The sequence below is a fragment of the Sipha flava genome, unplaced genomic scaffold, assembly GCF_003268045.1.
Source record: "Sipha flava isolate LNK unplaced genomic scaffold, YSA_version1 130_pilon_pilon, whole genome shotgun sequence".
In the NCBI taxonomy this organism is placed as follows: Eukaryota; Metazoa; Arthropoda; class Insecta; order Hemiptera; family Aphididae; genus Sipha; species Sipha flava.
Genome location: NW_020271756.1, coordinates 2146034 through 2161939, shown reverse-complemented (window position 1 = coordinate 2161939; position 15906 = coordinate 2146034). Strand labels below are relative to the sequence as shown.

The 15906-nt window shown below is 32.2% G+C and overlaps 2 protein-coding genes across 6 annotated transcripts in view; one reads left to right on the top strand and one right to left on the bottom strand.

Moving 5' to 3' along the window:
* The window catches only part of LOC112694484 (C-Maf-inducing protein-like), a 36237-nt gene that overhangs the window by 543 nt on the left and 19788 nt on the right, over positions 1-15906 (top strand). The window contains exon 1 of one of the 2 annotated variants that reach the window (XM_025569954.1): positions 9560-9744. The exons of the other annotated variant lie outside the window; for it this stretch is intronic. Within the exon in view, the coding sequence (XP_025425739.1) occupies positions 9742-9744 (3 nt within the window). The 5' untranslated portion in view covers positions 9560-9741. Of the gene's footprint in view, positions 1-9559; positions 9745-15906 lie in introns of those variants that run through there. 2 annotated transcript variants of the gene reach the window in all.
* LOC112694485 (UDP-glucuronosyltransferase 2B13-like) overlaps positions 1-15906 on the bottom strand; it is a 44804-nt gene that overhangs the window by 17872 nt on the left and 11026 nt on the right. For 2 of the 4 annotated variants that reach the window (XM_025569957.1, XM_025569958.1), the window contains exon 1: positions 520-677. The exons of 1 other annotated variant lie outside the window; for it this stretch is intronic. The gene's annotated coding sequence lies outside the window, so the exon portion shown is untranslated. Of the gene's footprint in view, positions 1-519; positions 679-15906 lie in introns of those variants that run through there. One more of the 4 variants, XM_025569959.1, reaches the window with a different exon arrangement.

The window sequence follows — 15906 nt, the reverse complement described above, 5'->3', positions numbered from 1 at the left end:
GACGGCGGGTGTCCGCCAACACCGCGGCGGCACGTTCGCTTGATCGTCGCGTCACCGTTGTTGATGCGCTGTTCAGTTCCTACGATCCACGTTTTCCGAAGAGTTTACGTAACTTACGTAACTACTCCACCGCGGGACGGATCCTGCACGACGGTGTAAATACACGATTCACGCGGTCCGGCCACTAGCGTATCACTCGTCCACCCCTTTCCGTTTCGTCCGTCCGGTGCGACGACCAATAGTTATCGTACCCCGGGCGATCGGCCAAACAACTCTACTGCACGTCACGTTGCGGGCAGTTCATTTTTCTGCACGTTTACATCTTTGTCGGATCGATAGATAGACGAACCTATGCTGGTTGGGGGGATGGCTCCTTGCCCCATACGATTTCGGCAACATAACCGACGAAAAAGGTACGCGATTGATCGTTCAACGTTCAATAACCGTTGTTGCGACCAACCGTCGTTTAACGTAGCATTTTTACTCTACAAGAGAATCGTACACTTCAATCGTACTCACATGTTTCCGGTGGCTAAAAAATATCGGTCGCCGTCCGACACCGTTCCGTCGTTTCCGACGGATCACATCGCGCGTGACGTATATACGTCGCACCGCTCGTACTTAGCAACACTATAAATCAATAAGTTTATCGAACACATTCATTCATTATTATGACGTCGACGTTTGAAAATCGATCGCGATTGGTTTTTTTCCGGCAAAGATCAGATGCTGCCCCTCGATTAAAAACGATACACTGTAGCGTTTGATTACGAATCATAAATAAAATACTTTTACTCGTTGATACGAGTAGCACGGGTACATGGTACATTCTCGCCTCCGCGTCGACGGCAGCTTATCGACAGTATTTTATATTGATGCGATTTTTATCGATTTCCGTCGCAAACCATGAATATTTTTTATTTTTTTGTCCGTTATCTTAGGATTGATGACCCGTATTATTGTATCGCGCCGTGGTGTTAACGTCAGCGTTATAATATTGCTGCCGAGGCGTACGTTTATCGGGCAACTTTGCACCGGGTTTCGTGTGATATTGAATTGTTCCGACGGATCTTTTGTTACAGAGCTTCATATCGTAGTAACGCATTTGCGATCCGTTTGCCTCCACGCATTGAATTCATTTCTTTTTGGCTAACAACAGTTTCGCTCGACGCAATCGCGCCGTTGCAAGTTTTACCTCGATAACAACCACGCGCATTTCCGTACGGTTTGCCCCGAGTTACGTACAGACTAGTTTGTAAGCCGATACAGCCAATACGTAAACGCGTCATGGTGATTACAATTTTTTTCTTTCTTTTTTTTACAAATGGAAATATGTTCACAGACGCGACATACAATCATAAGTGATAATTACCGATCGAAACGAATGTACTGTTAAAAATATTGCAATTTCAATAGGTACACCTATACATAATTATTACATAGAATCGTAGTACTCATTACCAGGCCCGTACTAGCCCACCGGGCAACCGGGCAGATGCACGACGCGTCCATGAAAATTACTATGCATGATGCGCCCATAAAAAATTATGGCTACAATAAAATTTTGGAGAGATATCCATTGTTTCTCATTACTTAACAAGTAATAACCCGATGGTGTTCAGTAATACGTAATTGAAAAACGTTTATATTTTTGTGAAGACAAGCGTTAAACCTAAATTATGATTCTTTAATCTGTAATTTATTGGACTATAGGTAACCTAAAGGATTAAAAAACAAAAGTTAAGGCGCCCTTAAATATTTTCGTAACCGCCCCATATGAGCAGTCATATCATTATCCGTGGGCGATTTTTAGCGCAAATTATTTTTTTCCTCGACGTTGACAACTCAACAAGAGGTGTGCGCCAAGGAGGAAGCTACAGCAGGAAAATTTTCCAGAATCATTCGTACGGGTGGGGGCTGAGTATTGATAGCCGTTTTGTTAACTTCTGGATTTTAAAAATAAAATACTATACGCATTTGATGTACGAAGTTTTTTGTAGATGTTTAGATTTATTCTCTACACCAAACGGTTAAAAATACGCCGCATAGACTTGGTGCAAAAATAAAACGCGAAGTTTACCACTATATTGCAACGTCGTGGTGATGTATATTTTCGTTCAATTATGGACTCCGTACATTACAAGCGACAGCATTTCTAAATACGTTCGTACGGTAATTGTTTGATGATCGATAAGCTTGCGTTAGATATAGGTAATTTTGTTTTTTGATGCTTATCAATTTTAATGTTGGAAGTGTACAGTTGTATACACGGCTCAATGATCGCTGCTATTTGCACAGGCACATGCTCTTAATTAGTCAACTGGTGTATGGCGAGGTACACTCGTTGTCGCCCGAAACGTCACTGGTAAATAATGCCCTTGTTTGCAAACGGAAAAAAAAGAAATTCGTCATAGCCGAACACCAGACATGCGGGTATTACGAGGTCGTGAGCAAAAAAAAAAAATAAATTATTCTTGGGACAAAATTATTGCAAAACAATACGACAAAAACGCCGTTGATCAAAACGTGAAATCCATCACAACGATTTCGTCATGCATTATTGTATTATAATTTTACAGTTTACTTGGTCCCTGCATACGTCATAATTTGTACAATGCGTACAGGTGATTTCAATGCGGTGGACCTCGCGGTCAATGCTGCAGTCGTATTGTTTTATGTACATATTAGACCGTTTACACACTCCAATAACATACGGTATAAAGTCAAATGCACCGCACACGTTCGGCCTGAAACTTGAAATGTGTTGAAATTGTCCGCTCTAATCTCCTATGGTAATTCACGGGGACATCTTCCCTATCTTTTACGGTTTACACTGAATCTCACATAAAATATTTTGATTTCGAAACAAAATAACTAACTACAACCCTAAAGAAAATCGGGGTATCGTCATAAAAATGTAACATGACGAACCGATTGCAGGGAGCTCTACAGTGCTGATGGTCTGAATCCAATCGCTTATTTTATTTAAACAATCACTCATCTCATATCTGAATATTATTTTGACATAATTATTAGACGTTTTTATATTACCAGTAAGTAGACTGGAATGCACAGATCTCCATAGCGTTGACGTTATCCTCTTAGGGTAATATTTCTTGATCAAATAATCTGGAGATGTTAAGTAGCAGTAGTAGTTCCCCCAGAACATTTTTATGTGCGATAACCATGCATACATGGTTATTTGATAAAATCACTTCCATAACTGTATACGCGAACTTAATGTCAAATTGGATCTGTTTGCGTTGTATTTTTCTTTCAGGGATATTAACAGTGCAAAGCATATAATATCGAAAACTATCTATATACATATTTATGTGTATATGTTGCATACATACACACACACACACATACACATGCATATATTATGTAATATTTATACGTATACACATAATACGTATTTGTTTATTTATTTATATTGAAATGTATACATATATAAAAATATGTGGAGGACCGAATGGGGTCTCCAGAGACGAATTTCGGTGTATCCCTCACATAACTCACTGTAGGCCATTTTCATCGCACACCTCTCGACTCCACTGAGTATAACATTATGTATGCGTATACGGTGCAGTCGAGGCAGAAATAAAACGAACATTTTGTTTCAAGCCATCTTATGCAAAACTCACGAATCGAACTTTGCGGGACACGAGTATGCGCGTACGTATATGTTATGGTATATAATTACCAGGTTAATTGTTCACTACATCTCGAGCGTAAAGCGTAGCGGTTCACTCTGTACGTAACTATAAGGGAAGCTCTTAAGGTATAAAGGGAGGGGGAGCGGTGCATTTGGGGCCTCGCACTTGCAAGTCATACTTTTTTTTTTTTTTAACTACAATATGCCTTTCAACGATATTTCACCCCACGCTTCGTTAGGTCCTAGCAGCTACCCCGTCGACTGAGTAAATATAAGTGTACACGCGAGTTTTTTGTTATACAATTATTTTCCTGAATATTTTCATTAAATTCTTAAATTTCCATAAGCACTGCGACGAGAAATATTCCTATCGAACGACCATTTGCGTCGCGGCCAATCGATGGGGACTGTTCCGTAGCGAAAAATCGACACGGTTCCACGCAGCAGCGATATACAATCAGGGCCGTAGCAAGGGGGGGGGGCGAGATGTGTTTACGCCCCGGGCGCAATTCCTGAGAGAGCGCAAAAAACGAAAATCTTGCATTTAATGTTGAAAATTACAACGGTCAATGTCTTATATTTTGTTTACAAAATCTTTAACGTCCTTCATATTAATTAAAGCAATCGTTGAAAATAATACCTAAAAAGCGGCGTAATATTTTTAAATTAAAAATATATAAGAACGCATTTTGAAGTTTCAACTTGGGTGCAACGTTTGGTTGCTACGGGGCACTGTGTACAATATGCAATAACATGTTGAAAAGCTGCGTTTATGGGAAACAAATAAAAAAAAAAAGACACGATGCGCCGTGTGTAATTCGAATACGTGTAAACCGAGGCGCGCGCGCGCAGAAAATCAAACCGCGCACGAGCGTACGTGTACAATTTACAAGCTTTTACAAACTCCCTGAAGGTGGGATAATCGAAACGGAATGTAAAAGAACGTACGACGGATCAGATTCGATTTCTGATGAGAAATAAAATGTAAAAAAAATGTTCGGTACAAACTTGAGTCGAAAATGCTCATTTTTGACTTAATTCATAAAGAACTTTTGAAAAAAATTTATATATATATATTTTTTTTTTTTTTTTTGATACAATAAGAGTATTGATAATGATATTATGGGAGTAAATTTTTTAAACTTTAAATCGCTTCTCCCGAAAACTAGACATGTTTTACTTATGTGATTTGTACCAAGCGCCGGAGAATTATACACTCTGGGCAACGACGTACGCGCAAAGCGAACAAGTGCCTGTCTAATCTTTTCGCGGGAAACGGTATCGTTCGACCGTGCGATGTTGTAGTGCGCGTTGTACTTATTTTCGCGTTATCATGGCGCGGGTGTGTCGCACCGGTACACGGTGGCGGATCTCCAAATGAAAAAATTTGGGAGTGCTTAGCTCCCACATTACCAAAGTAAATAAATAAAAGTTCAATAATACTTCCTTAAATACATATTGTGTTATAATTTTTTGTTATTTACCATTTTCTTAATTTCGTTCATAATACATTTATTTTACAAACGGATTTTTCTATTTTTTTTTTAAAACATATCTATTGATTAATTCATATGTAATTCTGAAGGAATTAATTGGTGTTAAAATCAGTTTGGGGGTGCTTAGCACCCCCCCAAGTATCACCCTGGTCGGGCAGAGGAACTCGGGGAATGTGAAACGGGATCGGTAGCGATTACAATATTATCACGCAAAATATTTTTGGAACCCTCCCTGTGCACCGCGATACTCGATTCGTTGTGCGACACGAACACCGGCGTAAAACGAAATGTTGAACGGTGTGTAGGTACGTTTCGTTGATAATCGGTCCGCGACACAATCCCGGATAAATTATTTATAACGCGCCGAACGGTGACGGTGACTCGGACCAATAACTGCGGTTTAATGCGTACGAAATCGTTTGAATTACCGTTTTAGTAGTTGGTTCGACGTCGCAGGCGGTTTCTGTTGGAGCGAACGAAAAAAAAAAATGAAAAATTAATAAAAAAATGTTAAAAAAAATAACACCAGTAAACGTGCGTGTATTATTATCGATAACAATCGGTGGCCGCCAATAAACAATACACATAGTACGTCGTTTTAATTTTAAATAAACCGTATACCATAATTATTACTGATTAAATTGATACGTCGTGCGTTGCACGCCCGTCATTAATTAATCGCGTTTCTTGAAATTATATTTTTGCAATCCTACACAGTTGCTATTAATTATGTATACTGTAGATCATCATGGTTTAATTATCATCGGTGTTCGGTTGACTTATTACAATTGAACAAATAAATACTGAACGTTAAAGCAAAATACAATTCTATTGTATCCATCGAAGATGATTAATGTTTAAAAGCTCTGTGCGGGTGAACTCTGTTTTGAGGGACGAATGAGGTTTGTTTTTAATTTTTTGACTTAACATCCCGAAAATTAAATAAAATAGATGAATTGTTGGACGTGACAGTGAATGATTGCCGATTGTATAAATACATTTGTGTACGCAATGAACAAATTTGATAAAAAATATAGTTCTTATAACTGCAGGTAGGATCTTATTGAGAGTATAAAACGTTGTAAGTAATAATATTTGAAGTACATTGAACGGTATAAAGCAGTGGTGTATACAGAAAATATTTTCGCGAGGGGCTACTATGAACAGAGTTAAATTGCCACTCCTATCTAAGAATTACTAACAAGACACAGTAGGTCAGGAGCGTACCCAGGAATTTTTTATGAGGTTGTCCAAAATTTTTATTTTATCTGATAATGGGACATTAAAATACACTATATACTATTATTATACTATTTACTGTTAAATCGTTGAGTATGTAGAAATTTCAATGGGGGGTCCGGACCCGAACCCTCTCTTGGGTACGCCCTTGCAGTAGGTACTTATCTACATTTCATTTACAGAATGTCCCATAACTATTTGACAAAGGCAATAAAAATTGTCTCAACTGATCACATTATTTACGTATTTCCTATAGTAAGTATAATCTTGTATTTATGAATAAAGAGTATATAATGTGGTACTTGAATATTTCACGATTTTTTACTTTAGATGTGAATAAAGGACTTAATTTTTAAAGTAATACAATTATAAGACATTACTTGGGGTATTTAATAAGATATTATGCAGATATATGTACTTTATTGTAAATATTGATTATTAATGGCGTTTGTGCCGATTTTTCATTTTTTAGATCAATAACAAAATAAAAATATTAGTTTTCATAAATAAAATAATTATAATTTGTACACGGTTAAAGTTTTTTGGATATTGTATACCGAGAGCAAAAATTAAAATAAAACGTGAATATGTAACGATTTATATATTTTTCTTCAATTAATTAATAAGTGAAATTTATTTTAACTTTTTGATCACCTACTCATTGCGTTACTTTTTTATGCACTTGACCTTAACTAACTTAATCCTAACCTTAATTCATAATATATTATATAATTACAGTAGAACTTATAAAAAAATACTTTTTGGAATAGTAGATATCTGTAAAAAAAATAAATAAATTTGTAAAGCTAAAATTCACATGTAATTTTAAATTTAATCTTTACAATACCTAACATTAAGATTTACTTGTTATTTTATAATCAATAATTTACATTCATGAAGAATTCTCAATTATTCTAAAAGTGATCAATATTAGCAGTATAACTATATAGAGTGAGCATTAAATCAGTTTACAAGTATATATTTATGGTGCAACTGAATTTAAAATTTAAAATTATTCATACTAATGCGTACATAAGATAAACTATATTACGATCGATATAAGTGTAAGATTTTATTCAATATAATAGTTAAACAGCCAAATAAACACAAGACTGATAAAGACAAATCATGAAACATTTGGGTAATATTTCAAGATTTCAAGAAACATTATTTAATGTACGTTCAGTGAACAGCAATATGCCTTAAAAATAAATATAAACCGAAAAAAGGTATAAACGTGGTTTAACTTTTCTTTGTTAAATATCTGTATATAATACGATTGAAATTCAACTGAGAACGTTTAGATTTAATTGACCGATTGATAATTGTCAATTAGATTAGCTAAAAAGTCTTAAAATATCCGTAAATACAATAAAAGCCAATTTAGTTTTTGTATAAGCAAAATTACAAAGTGTTTAGTGTTTGGATAATATTAAAGTTAATCAAAAAATTACAAAGATGAAAGATTTTGATCTGTTATCTGTGATGAATTGAAATTATTTTTATAAATTAATTTTTAATATAAAAGTATGTATTTTTGAGCAAAACTAACTTTTACTATTATGTGTTAATACAGGTAAGAAACATTACTTTTTAAGAAGCTATTGATTGAAATCGACTGAAAACTCCTTAACTTAGTCTTATAAACAAAAACAGGCAAAAAGCTTTTCGTCCTACTTATTCGATTTGTAAGCCTAATGAATCATCTTATCAAAAATATTTTTAATAATATAATAATCTTATAACATTTTATATTTTTGCATGCTCCATTAATCTAATTTACCACATCCGAATAATATTTACAATATAATTGTATATTATAACATATTATGTTAATATGATAATTATTTATCAAACTACTACAATTTAAAATTACACCGAAATGTATACATCTTAAAGGATTATAATATTAACAATAATTTATATATAATATAATATATATTTTATATATTTATTATAAATATGAAAAGCCAACACCACTCAGTCACTGATCGCTATTTCTCAAAAACTATTAAAAGTACGAACTTAAAGTTGGGAATAGTGATTTCTCTAATATCATCTAACATTCTAGATGTGAAATAAGAATGGATTTTTCAAAACTGCATTTTTAAAGGCCGATACAATTTTGTGTTGTATGCTTAAACTTTGTCATTTTTTGGTTATCTGGAAAATATTTGATTTTGTTTAATTTGTTGATTTTAATAATCACCGTTGAAACATATGTAAATTAATATTCAAATTAAATCAATAAAAATTAATAACATCTGAATAAACAAATATTTCGCGCTTTTTTGAAAAATGTTTAGGATAGGGATTTGTGTAATTTTTCTAATCTAAAACATTAAAATATCTCCTGGTGAGGCCAAGTAATATAAGTATAATAAAAATTGAAATTTAAAAATAAATTTTTCTTTTTAATAAATATATTTTTCAACTAATGGTCGATGATTTGGTTTTTCTTTTTGCGCCTAATTCAAGACTTATTCAAAAAGTTTTCAGTGATGTTATTGTGTTCCTAATTATTAGTGCATGATCTTTAAATAAATAACTGAAATAATCAAAGGGAATTTTTGAATATAGAAAAATAATACGAAAAGGATTGAGTTTAACGTTTAATGAATACAATATGCTAATATCATTATAATAATAAGGTTACATTTTGATAAGTAATTAGTAAACAATTAGAATTAATGGTCAAATAATTTAATATGGTTATATATTTAATTTGTAACTTAACGCTGTTTCAAATGGTATTCCATTGTTAAATGTCATATTATGACATATAACTATTATTTTACGATATTAGTTTCATGTAGTCGGTAAATGTAGACCTAACCATAATGTAATACTTGTATATTTTCGATTAGACAATTTTTAACTGTATTATATTAACAAGTATTAGTACTCGTACTTAGTTATTTTATGATATCTTTCATAGTTCCGGTTGATTGCGGTATAGTAGTTATACACTTCTAATGACGTCAATTTAATTAATTATTTTTTTTTTTTATTATTTTTTTTTATTCATGACATTTTTCTAATATTTATCGAATCTTTATAAAGATAACGATGCCACCACGCACGCGTGTTCAGTAAATTATCAATCATTTTGATTTATAAGTTCTAACAATACAGTCATTGATTTTTACAGATGTTATTTAACATGAACATTTGTTGTCTGTTCAAACTCGTTACATGTATTATTTAAATATATAATCGACTTTATGGCTTATTTATAATTCATAAGTGTTTGTGCTGGGTAACGTTTTTATCACGCAGATGTGTTCGTGTTCTTATGACGTACATATGATACTTTAGAATTCGTTCCTTGTTTTTAAACCCAACGTAATGGTAAGTTAGTTTTTTGTTTCTCATTCTTAATTCATTTTATTATACATTTGAGTACACTCATAGTATTATATTAACTCTCTAAGAACCATTTTAGTATTAAGAATTATACATTTATACCGTAGATTTCGCGAAAAGTGATTACCCAAAAATGGTCTCTTTTTTTTATTAAAGACAATTATTTGAATATTATCTTTGAAGTTGACGGAATTTTATTTTGGTTTATTCTAGAATTATAGTAAATATTTTCAAAAATATTCAATAAAATATTTTTATAATATATATTATTTATTTAACTATAATAACTATATAACTTGAATAAATAGACGTTTATTAAAAAAAAAATTTAAGTATGATTTATAAAGGAAATCGATTTTATAAAATATATTAATGGTGGATTTTTGTAAACGATATCATTGAATATAGTATATTTACCTACGGATGATATAGTTTCAAATCCAAATGATCAATGTTATTTTACAGTTATCGTTTCATGTCAGCTCACCAGGCATTTAACCTGCCCGGGGATACCGGATTAAGCAGGATATTTTTTTTTTTTTTGTGAAATATTTGACGTAAATAATCAATTTAAGCTCAAATGATAAGACCATTAGTTTTGAATATATACAATTTTATTGAATGAAATCATTACTTATGTGATGTAATATTTTTTGATCAGTTAGTCCATAAAATCGTCGTTTAATAAATTACAAATTCACAAATGGAACGATAACCGATGATAGTGTATTGGGTACCAACAGAAACGGTTGCCGTACTTGAGTCACCTGCCGACCAATAGTCAAGGGTACGATCAATGATTCTAAGTATACCCGGTCGCAGCTTTCGCTGTCTCGGTTCAACGCAATTAAATAATCTATTCGTTTCAAACTTTGCTACAGACGCATTACATCTATTTTATAACGTCATTTCCTCGGAATCTGCAATGAAAATTATTATTACCACGTAAATATTTCTAAATAAAATAAAAATCAAATTGAAATATGTATGGTCTGAAAGAGTCGAACAACATTTTTTTTCTTTCTAATGCAAAAATACTCGTGTATAACGAGTACAATTTAAATTTAAGTAACACAATTATTAAACTAAAAAAGTGGTAACAAATTTTTTCACAAAGAAATGTTAAGACTATACGTCGAACATCGTTAAATTGGGATGACAAAGAAGTCACGAAATGTTTGTTTCGTCCTGCTCAGTCCTTATTGGTACGCGTAACGTTTCGATTCGATTCGGTGGATCATAGACAAACAACATGTACACAGTGCAGTAAACAGCCCCACAGAGCAATATACGCGTCACAATTTTCCACATTAATTGCAGGAAAACGGTTGAACATTTCGACGTTACTTCTGCCTGAAGTGCAATCACTTGCAGACGATTGATTTCCTTTGGATGTCCCGCATCCATTTGTAATACTCGTACACACACATGCTGGATCAATATAAGACCAGCATGCATTCAATGCGGTTGCAGGAAATTAAAATACTAGGGATGGGAATAATCGAATGATTCGATTATTATTTTTCGATTATCAAAATAATCGAATGATTTTAATAATCCAAATAATGATACCAGACATATTTACCAAAATGAAATTTATTGAATTATTCGAAAAAATTGCGTATTTTGCTCATTGCCCATTGGGTACTAAATTAAAAGTCGACTGTCCATCATCATTGTATTATTATTTATTTTATTTTTAATCATTGATATAATTCCCGGTATCGGTGATCGCCACACTAATTGGTTTAATACGTATAAATATTTGGATTGATAATGTATTTCAATTTCACGCTTATAGATAATCATTTGATCATTTAAAGTTTAAATGATCAAATTGTTTTAAAAAATCAAAAATGTTTAAATTTTAAACGACCAGCTCAAGCAGTTAAATCATGAACTATTCGATTATTTGATTATTTCGATTTCGTGTACTAATCATTCGATTCTTTTGTTTTCGACTACTAATCATTCGATTATTCCCATCACTAGAAAATACACATTGGTCCGACGTAATATAATGAAATATTGACGGTGGTGTATTATCAATAATCCTTATAAAAAAAAACAATCTCTCGGCGCCACATCGACTCCGGGATATCGCATTTCATCACTTGTGCATTTTATGAATACTAAACCTTACTTGACATTGTACATTTTTAGTGACGTACACGGGCTCCCCATTATTTTTCGTGCGGAAAATATTGTGTACCAATAATGTAATACGCACTTGGCTTTAAATTACATCCACCTACTTTTAAAACTATTTATATTTATGCACCTAACTCGAAGGTTATTGCAATTTAAAAACGAACTTTGAGAAAGAATCAACAGGTTGATCGTTCCAACAACCGTAACAACTTTTACGAACTTTTTCCGTAACGGCTGTAACATTTTGTTGGGATATATATAAATTATTATTGCGTTCTTTGTAAATGTTCAACGATAGCTATCTGTTGAAGTGTTTAACAGAATTTAAACGCGCATACTACGTAATAATTATGTAATAACGTGACGCCGAATTCGTAAAATTACTGAATTCGAGAAATCAGCAACGCCATTGCCATATTCACGAATTCGACAGATGTAAGTACATAAAACTGTTGATTTCGTGAAACGTACTACTGAATTTGCACGTTCAGAATCAGGTACTACACGAATCCGACAGAACATACATTTGTACGTAGTACATATCAAATTTCATTCTTTGTAATTCGAATGTTGTTGTTCATAAAATATTTTTTTAACATGAAATGTTTTTATGAAAAAAAAAATTATATTAAAAATCAAAAAAAAAAAAAAAACACTGTTCATTTCAATCACTGATCAGTCATGGTTATTATGAGTGATACGAAATTAGATAACTACTATAATTTATTAATATTGAATTATTAACAAAGGTCCCTTTTTAATAGTTATTAATAAGGTCACTTGGTCAAGGTGATAATTACGATTAGAAAACAATAAAAGAATTTTAAAATTTTTTATTAATTTAAAAATATCCTTTAAGACTTCTTCTGAAAATTTGCTTATTTGTGGCGAATTTCTCAATAAAATTTATTTTTATTATAATTTCAATGATAAGTTATTTTAGTGATTCTAAATTATTTAATTTTGAAACAATTTGACCAATTTAGAGTTCAATATAATTTTTAAGATTTTTGAAGTTTTTTCATTTTATTTGAACTTTTAATACTCGATATCTTAATTCAATAATGTTTAAATTGTATTAAAAATACTTCAAATTTTTCTACAAAAACTTAAAACTTATGTGCGCTTTGTAGTTATTAGTTTTGTTTTATTTTTCAGTTGTTCGTATAAGTTTCTTTAAAAATTATTTCCAATTTATTAAAAGTTCTCAATTGCTTATTCTACCCAATGGTTGATAATAAAACAATTTTTAACACAATTTATTTATTATTATTCTATTAATGAACCATAAAAAAAAATTAGATATAAAAAAAAAAACGGTGAAAAAGTTTTATAAATTTTACGGAAAGTTGAAAAATAAATATAATACAATTTAATGTTTATCGTCTATTAGATAATGGAATGCTTAATATCGAATATTAGTATTTGGGTTAACATTATTTTTAAGTAAATCAAACCATATTTTTGAAGAATTTATTTCTCGAAAAGAATTTCTCTTCCTACGCGCAGAAAGAAAAGAAACCGTATTCCATACGTTTTTATACAATAAAAAAGCACTTTTACGATAAAACGTCGAACTATGTAGTACTATATACTGTATATAAGTACACGAACTTTGGACTTTAACCAAAGCCCCATCGAATGAGTAAGATGCATTTGAACTATGGTTATACAGAAGAATCTAAAAAATATCATGGACTGAGAAAATTACCAATATTGTGGTATTGCAAAGAACGGTAAAGGGAAAGGAATTAGTTGTAACAATTAAACGCAGGAAACTCCAATACTTAGGACATATTATACGGAACAAGTTCTCCAACGTATCCGATAAAGATAAATAGATAGTAAAAGATAGCTTGAAAGAAGAAGAACATAGTGTCTAGTCAATCTCAGAACGTGGTTTGACAAAAATTTGGTAGAAATATTCCGAAGTACCACTAATGAAACTCGTATATCGACGATGATCGCCAACATCTGAAACGGATCGACACATTAAAAAGAAGTACACGAAAATACGAGATCTGAAGTGTGTTACATGTTTATAAATTACTTTTTTATATACATATCATCATTATGTTTTTGAAATATATTGGACAAGCGTGTTATCTGATTATCTCGAGGCACACAAATGAATAAAAAATAAATATAATAGGGTGGTATTGGTATTCATCGATAGTTTTTCCGTAACATAATACATATAGTGTACGCCCGTTTGTTATGCTGAAATTCCGACACTATGCAAACTATTCAAACTCTGATTTATGGAAAATGTAAGTATATACTATAAGACTGTATTTTCCAATACACAGATTTGTTAGTACATCTCCATGAGTATCTTGTGGCATTATACACTTTTATAAAATAAATGGGATCATCTTTTCTTTTTTTTTTATATTTTTTTTTACTAATTCTTTGTTATTATTATTATTTTTTTTTTCATTTTATTTCTATGGATTTTTAATGTAACGTAATTTTGACTAATTATTTCGAAAGTATTCACATTTAAAATTGCGCATGAAAAGTGAAAAGTAATTAAAATATTGATTGTTTTCTTTGATCGTTTTATTCAAATTAAACGCAAACTAAATGTAGTAGGTAAATTGATGCTTATTTTTATAGGTGGTATGAAAGTATGTGCATAAATAAAAATAATATCGGTGAAGATAAGATCGGTCTGAGGTCAGTTTGATCGTCTTGTCATTTCCCTACGCCAAAAGTATCAATATCCAAATTATTTTACAATTTTCGTAAGCAATTTTAATTTTGAATAATTTGAATGTTCCCGAAAGTACTAGTCTAAATTTGTCTATGTTACATCAACAATTTCATATGTAAAATAGAAAATTGTAATTATATTTTTTTAAATTTTTTTTTTTTTTATTGATAATCAACAATTCCAGATTAAAAAAGTGGTGTTCCCATTTAAAAAACAAAAGTTTATATTTCCACAAGATATTCCCTATAGGTATATATATATATGTGTGCATTGAAAAGTGTAGTCTCGTAGTACACATTCATTTTTCATAAATCTGAACATAAAGAAATGCACAGCAAAAGCACAAAAAAGCGTACTCGAATAATCATCCCGTAAGTATAGCACATACCCTCATGTGACGTAATACATCGAAGGAATATTTGGTCATCGGTTCCGTACGTTTCGTGATTTTCTTCTATTATTTTATTTTAACGCCGATCGTCGTTCGCGTAGTCGTTGGGCGCAAGACATAAAGGAAATCATTCACGTGAAAGGTTCTGCCCACCCGTGGGTCGTCAAATAACAGTGAGAAGAAATGATGTAAATCGTTTTTCACCTCGTTCAATTTTAGCCATGCAACGGCAAACCGTTCTTCAAGAACGTGTGCGATGAAGAGACGGAGTAATATGGGCGAGGGGGACTGTGGGTGATCGTAGCAGAGAACGAAAGAAAAACAGACGGGTAAAGGGATATGGTCGAGGGATGTGCGGCGGAAAAGGATATTTTCGGGAACGTGCAAATGTAACGTCCGCCTACGCGGGTTTGGAAACACTTCGCTAGCGCACACCGGTCACAGCGGCGGGACAGCAAATCGAGTTGTAGTCGTTGTCACCGCCGTAACCATGTAAATTAACGATTGAGAATCGTCGGCGACGAAGACTACAGTCGATACTGTCGTCATAGTAATGTAGATACTTATAATTTAATACATTTTTTGTTGTTGAAATCGCAAACTAATCGAATCATTTGGACTAGATGTCATTATACCATTATTATACATCTGTTTATATCGGTCTCGTTTTCTGTTAGTTGGTACTTTGATTTACAACGTATGTGTGTGTGTGTACACGGAATACGTTCAGTGTGGCGTATTATTTTTGTTTATTCTAACTTTTATCACTTGAGAAAGACCAATTTTTCTTCTTCACGTGTTACGTCCAGAAATGTGTTCACAATATGCCACAAATATTCTTTCTTGCAATCTGTATTTATATAAGATTAAAAAATATGTATAATTATTG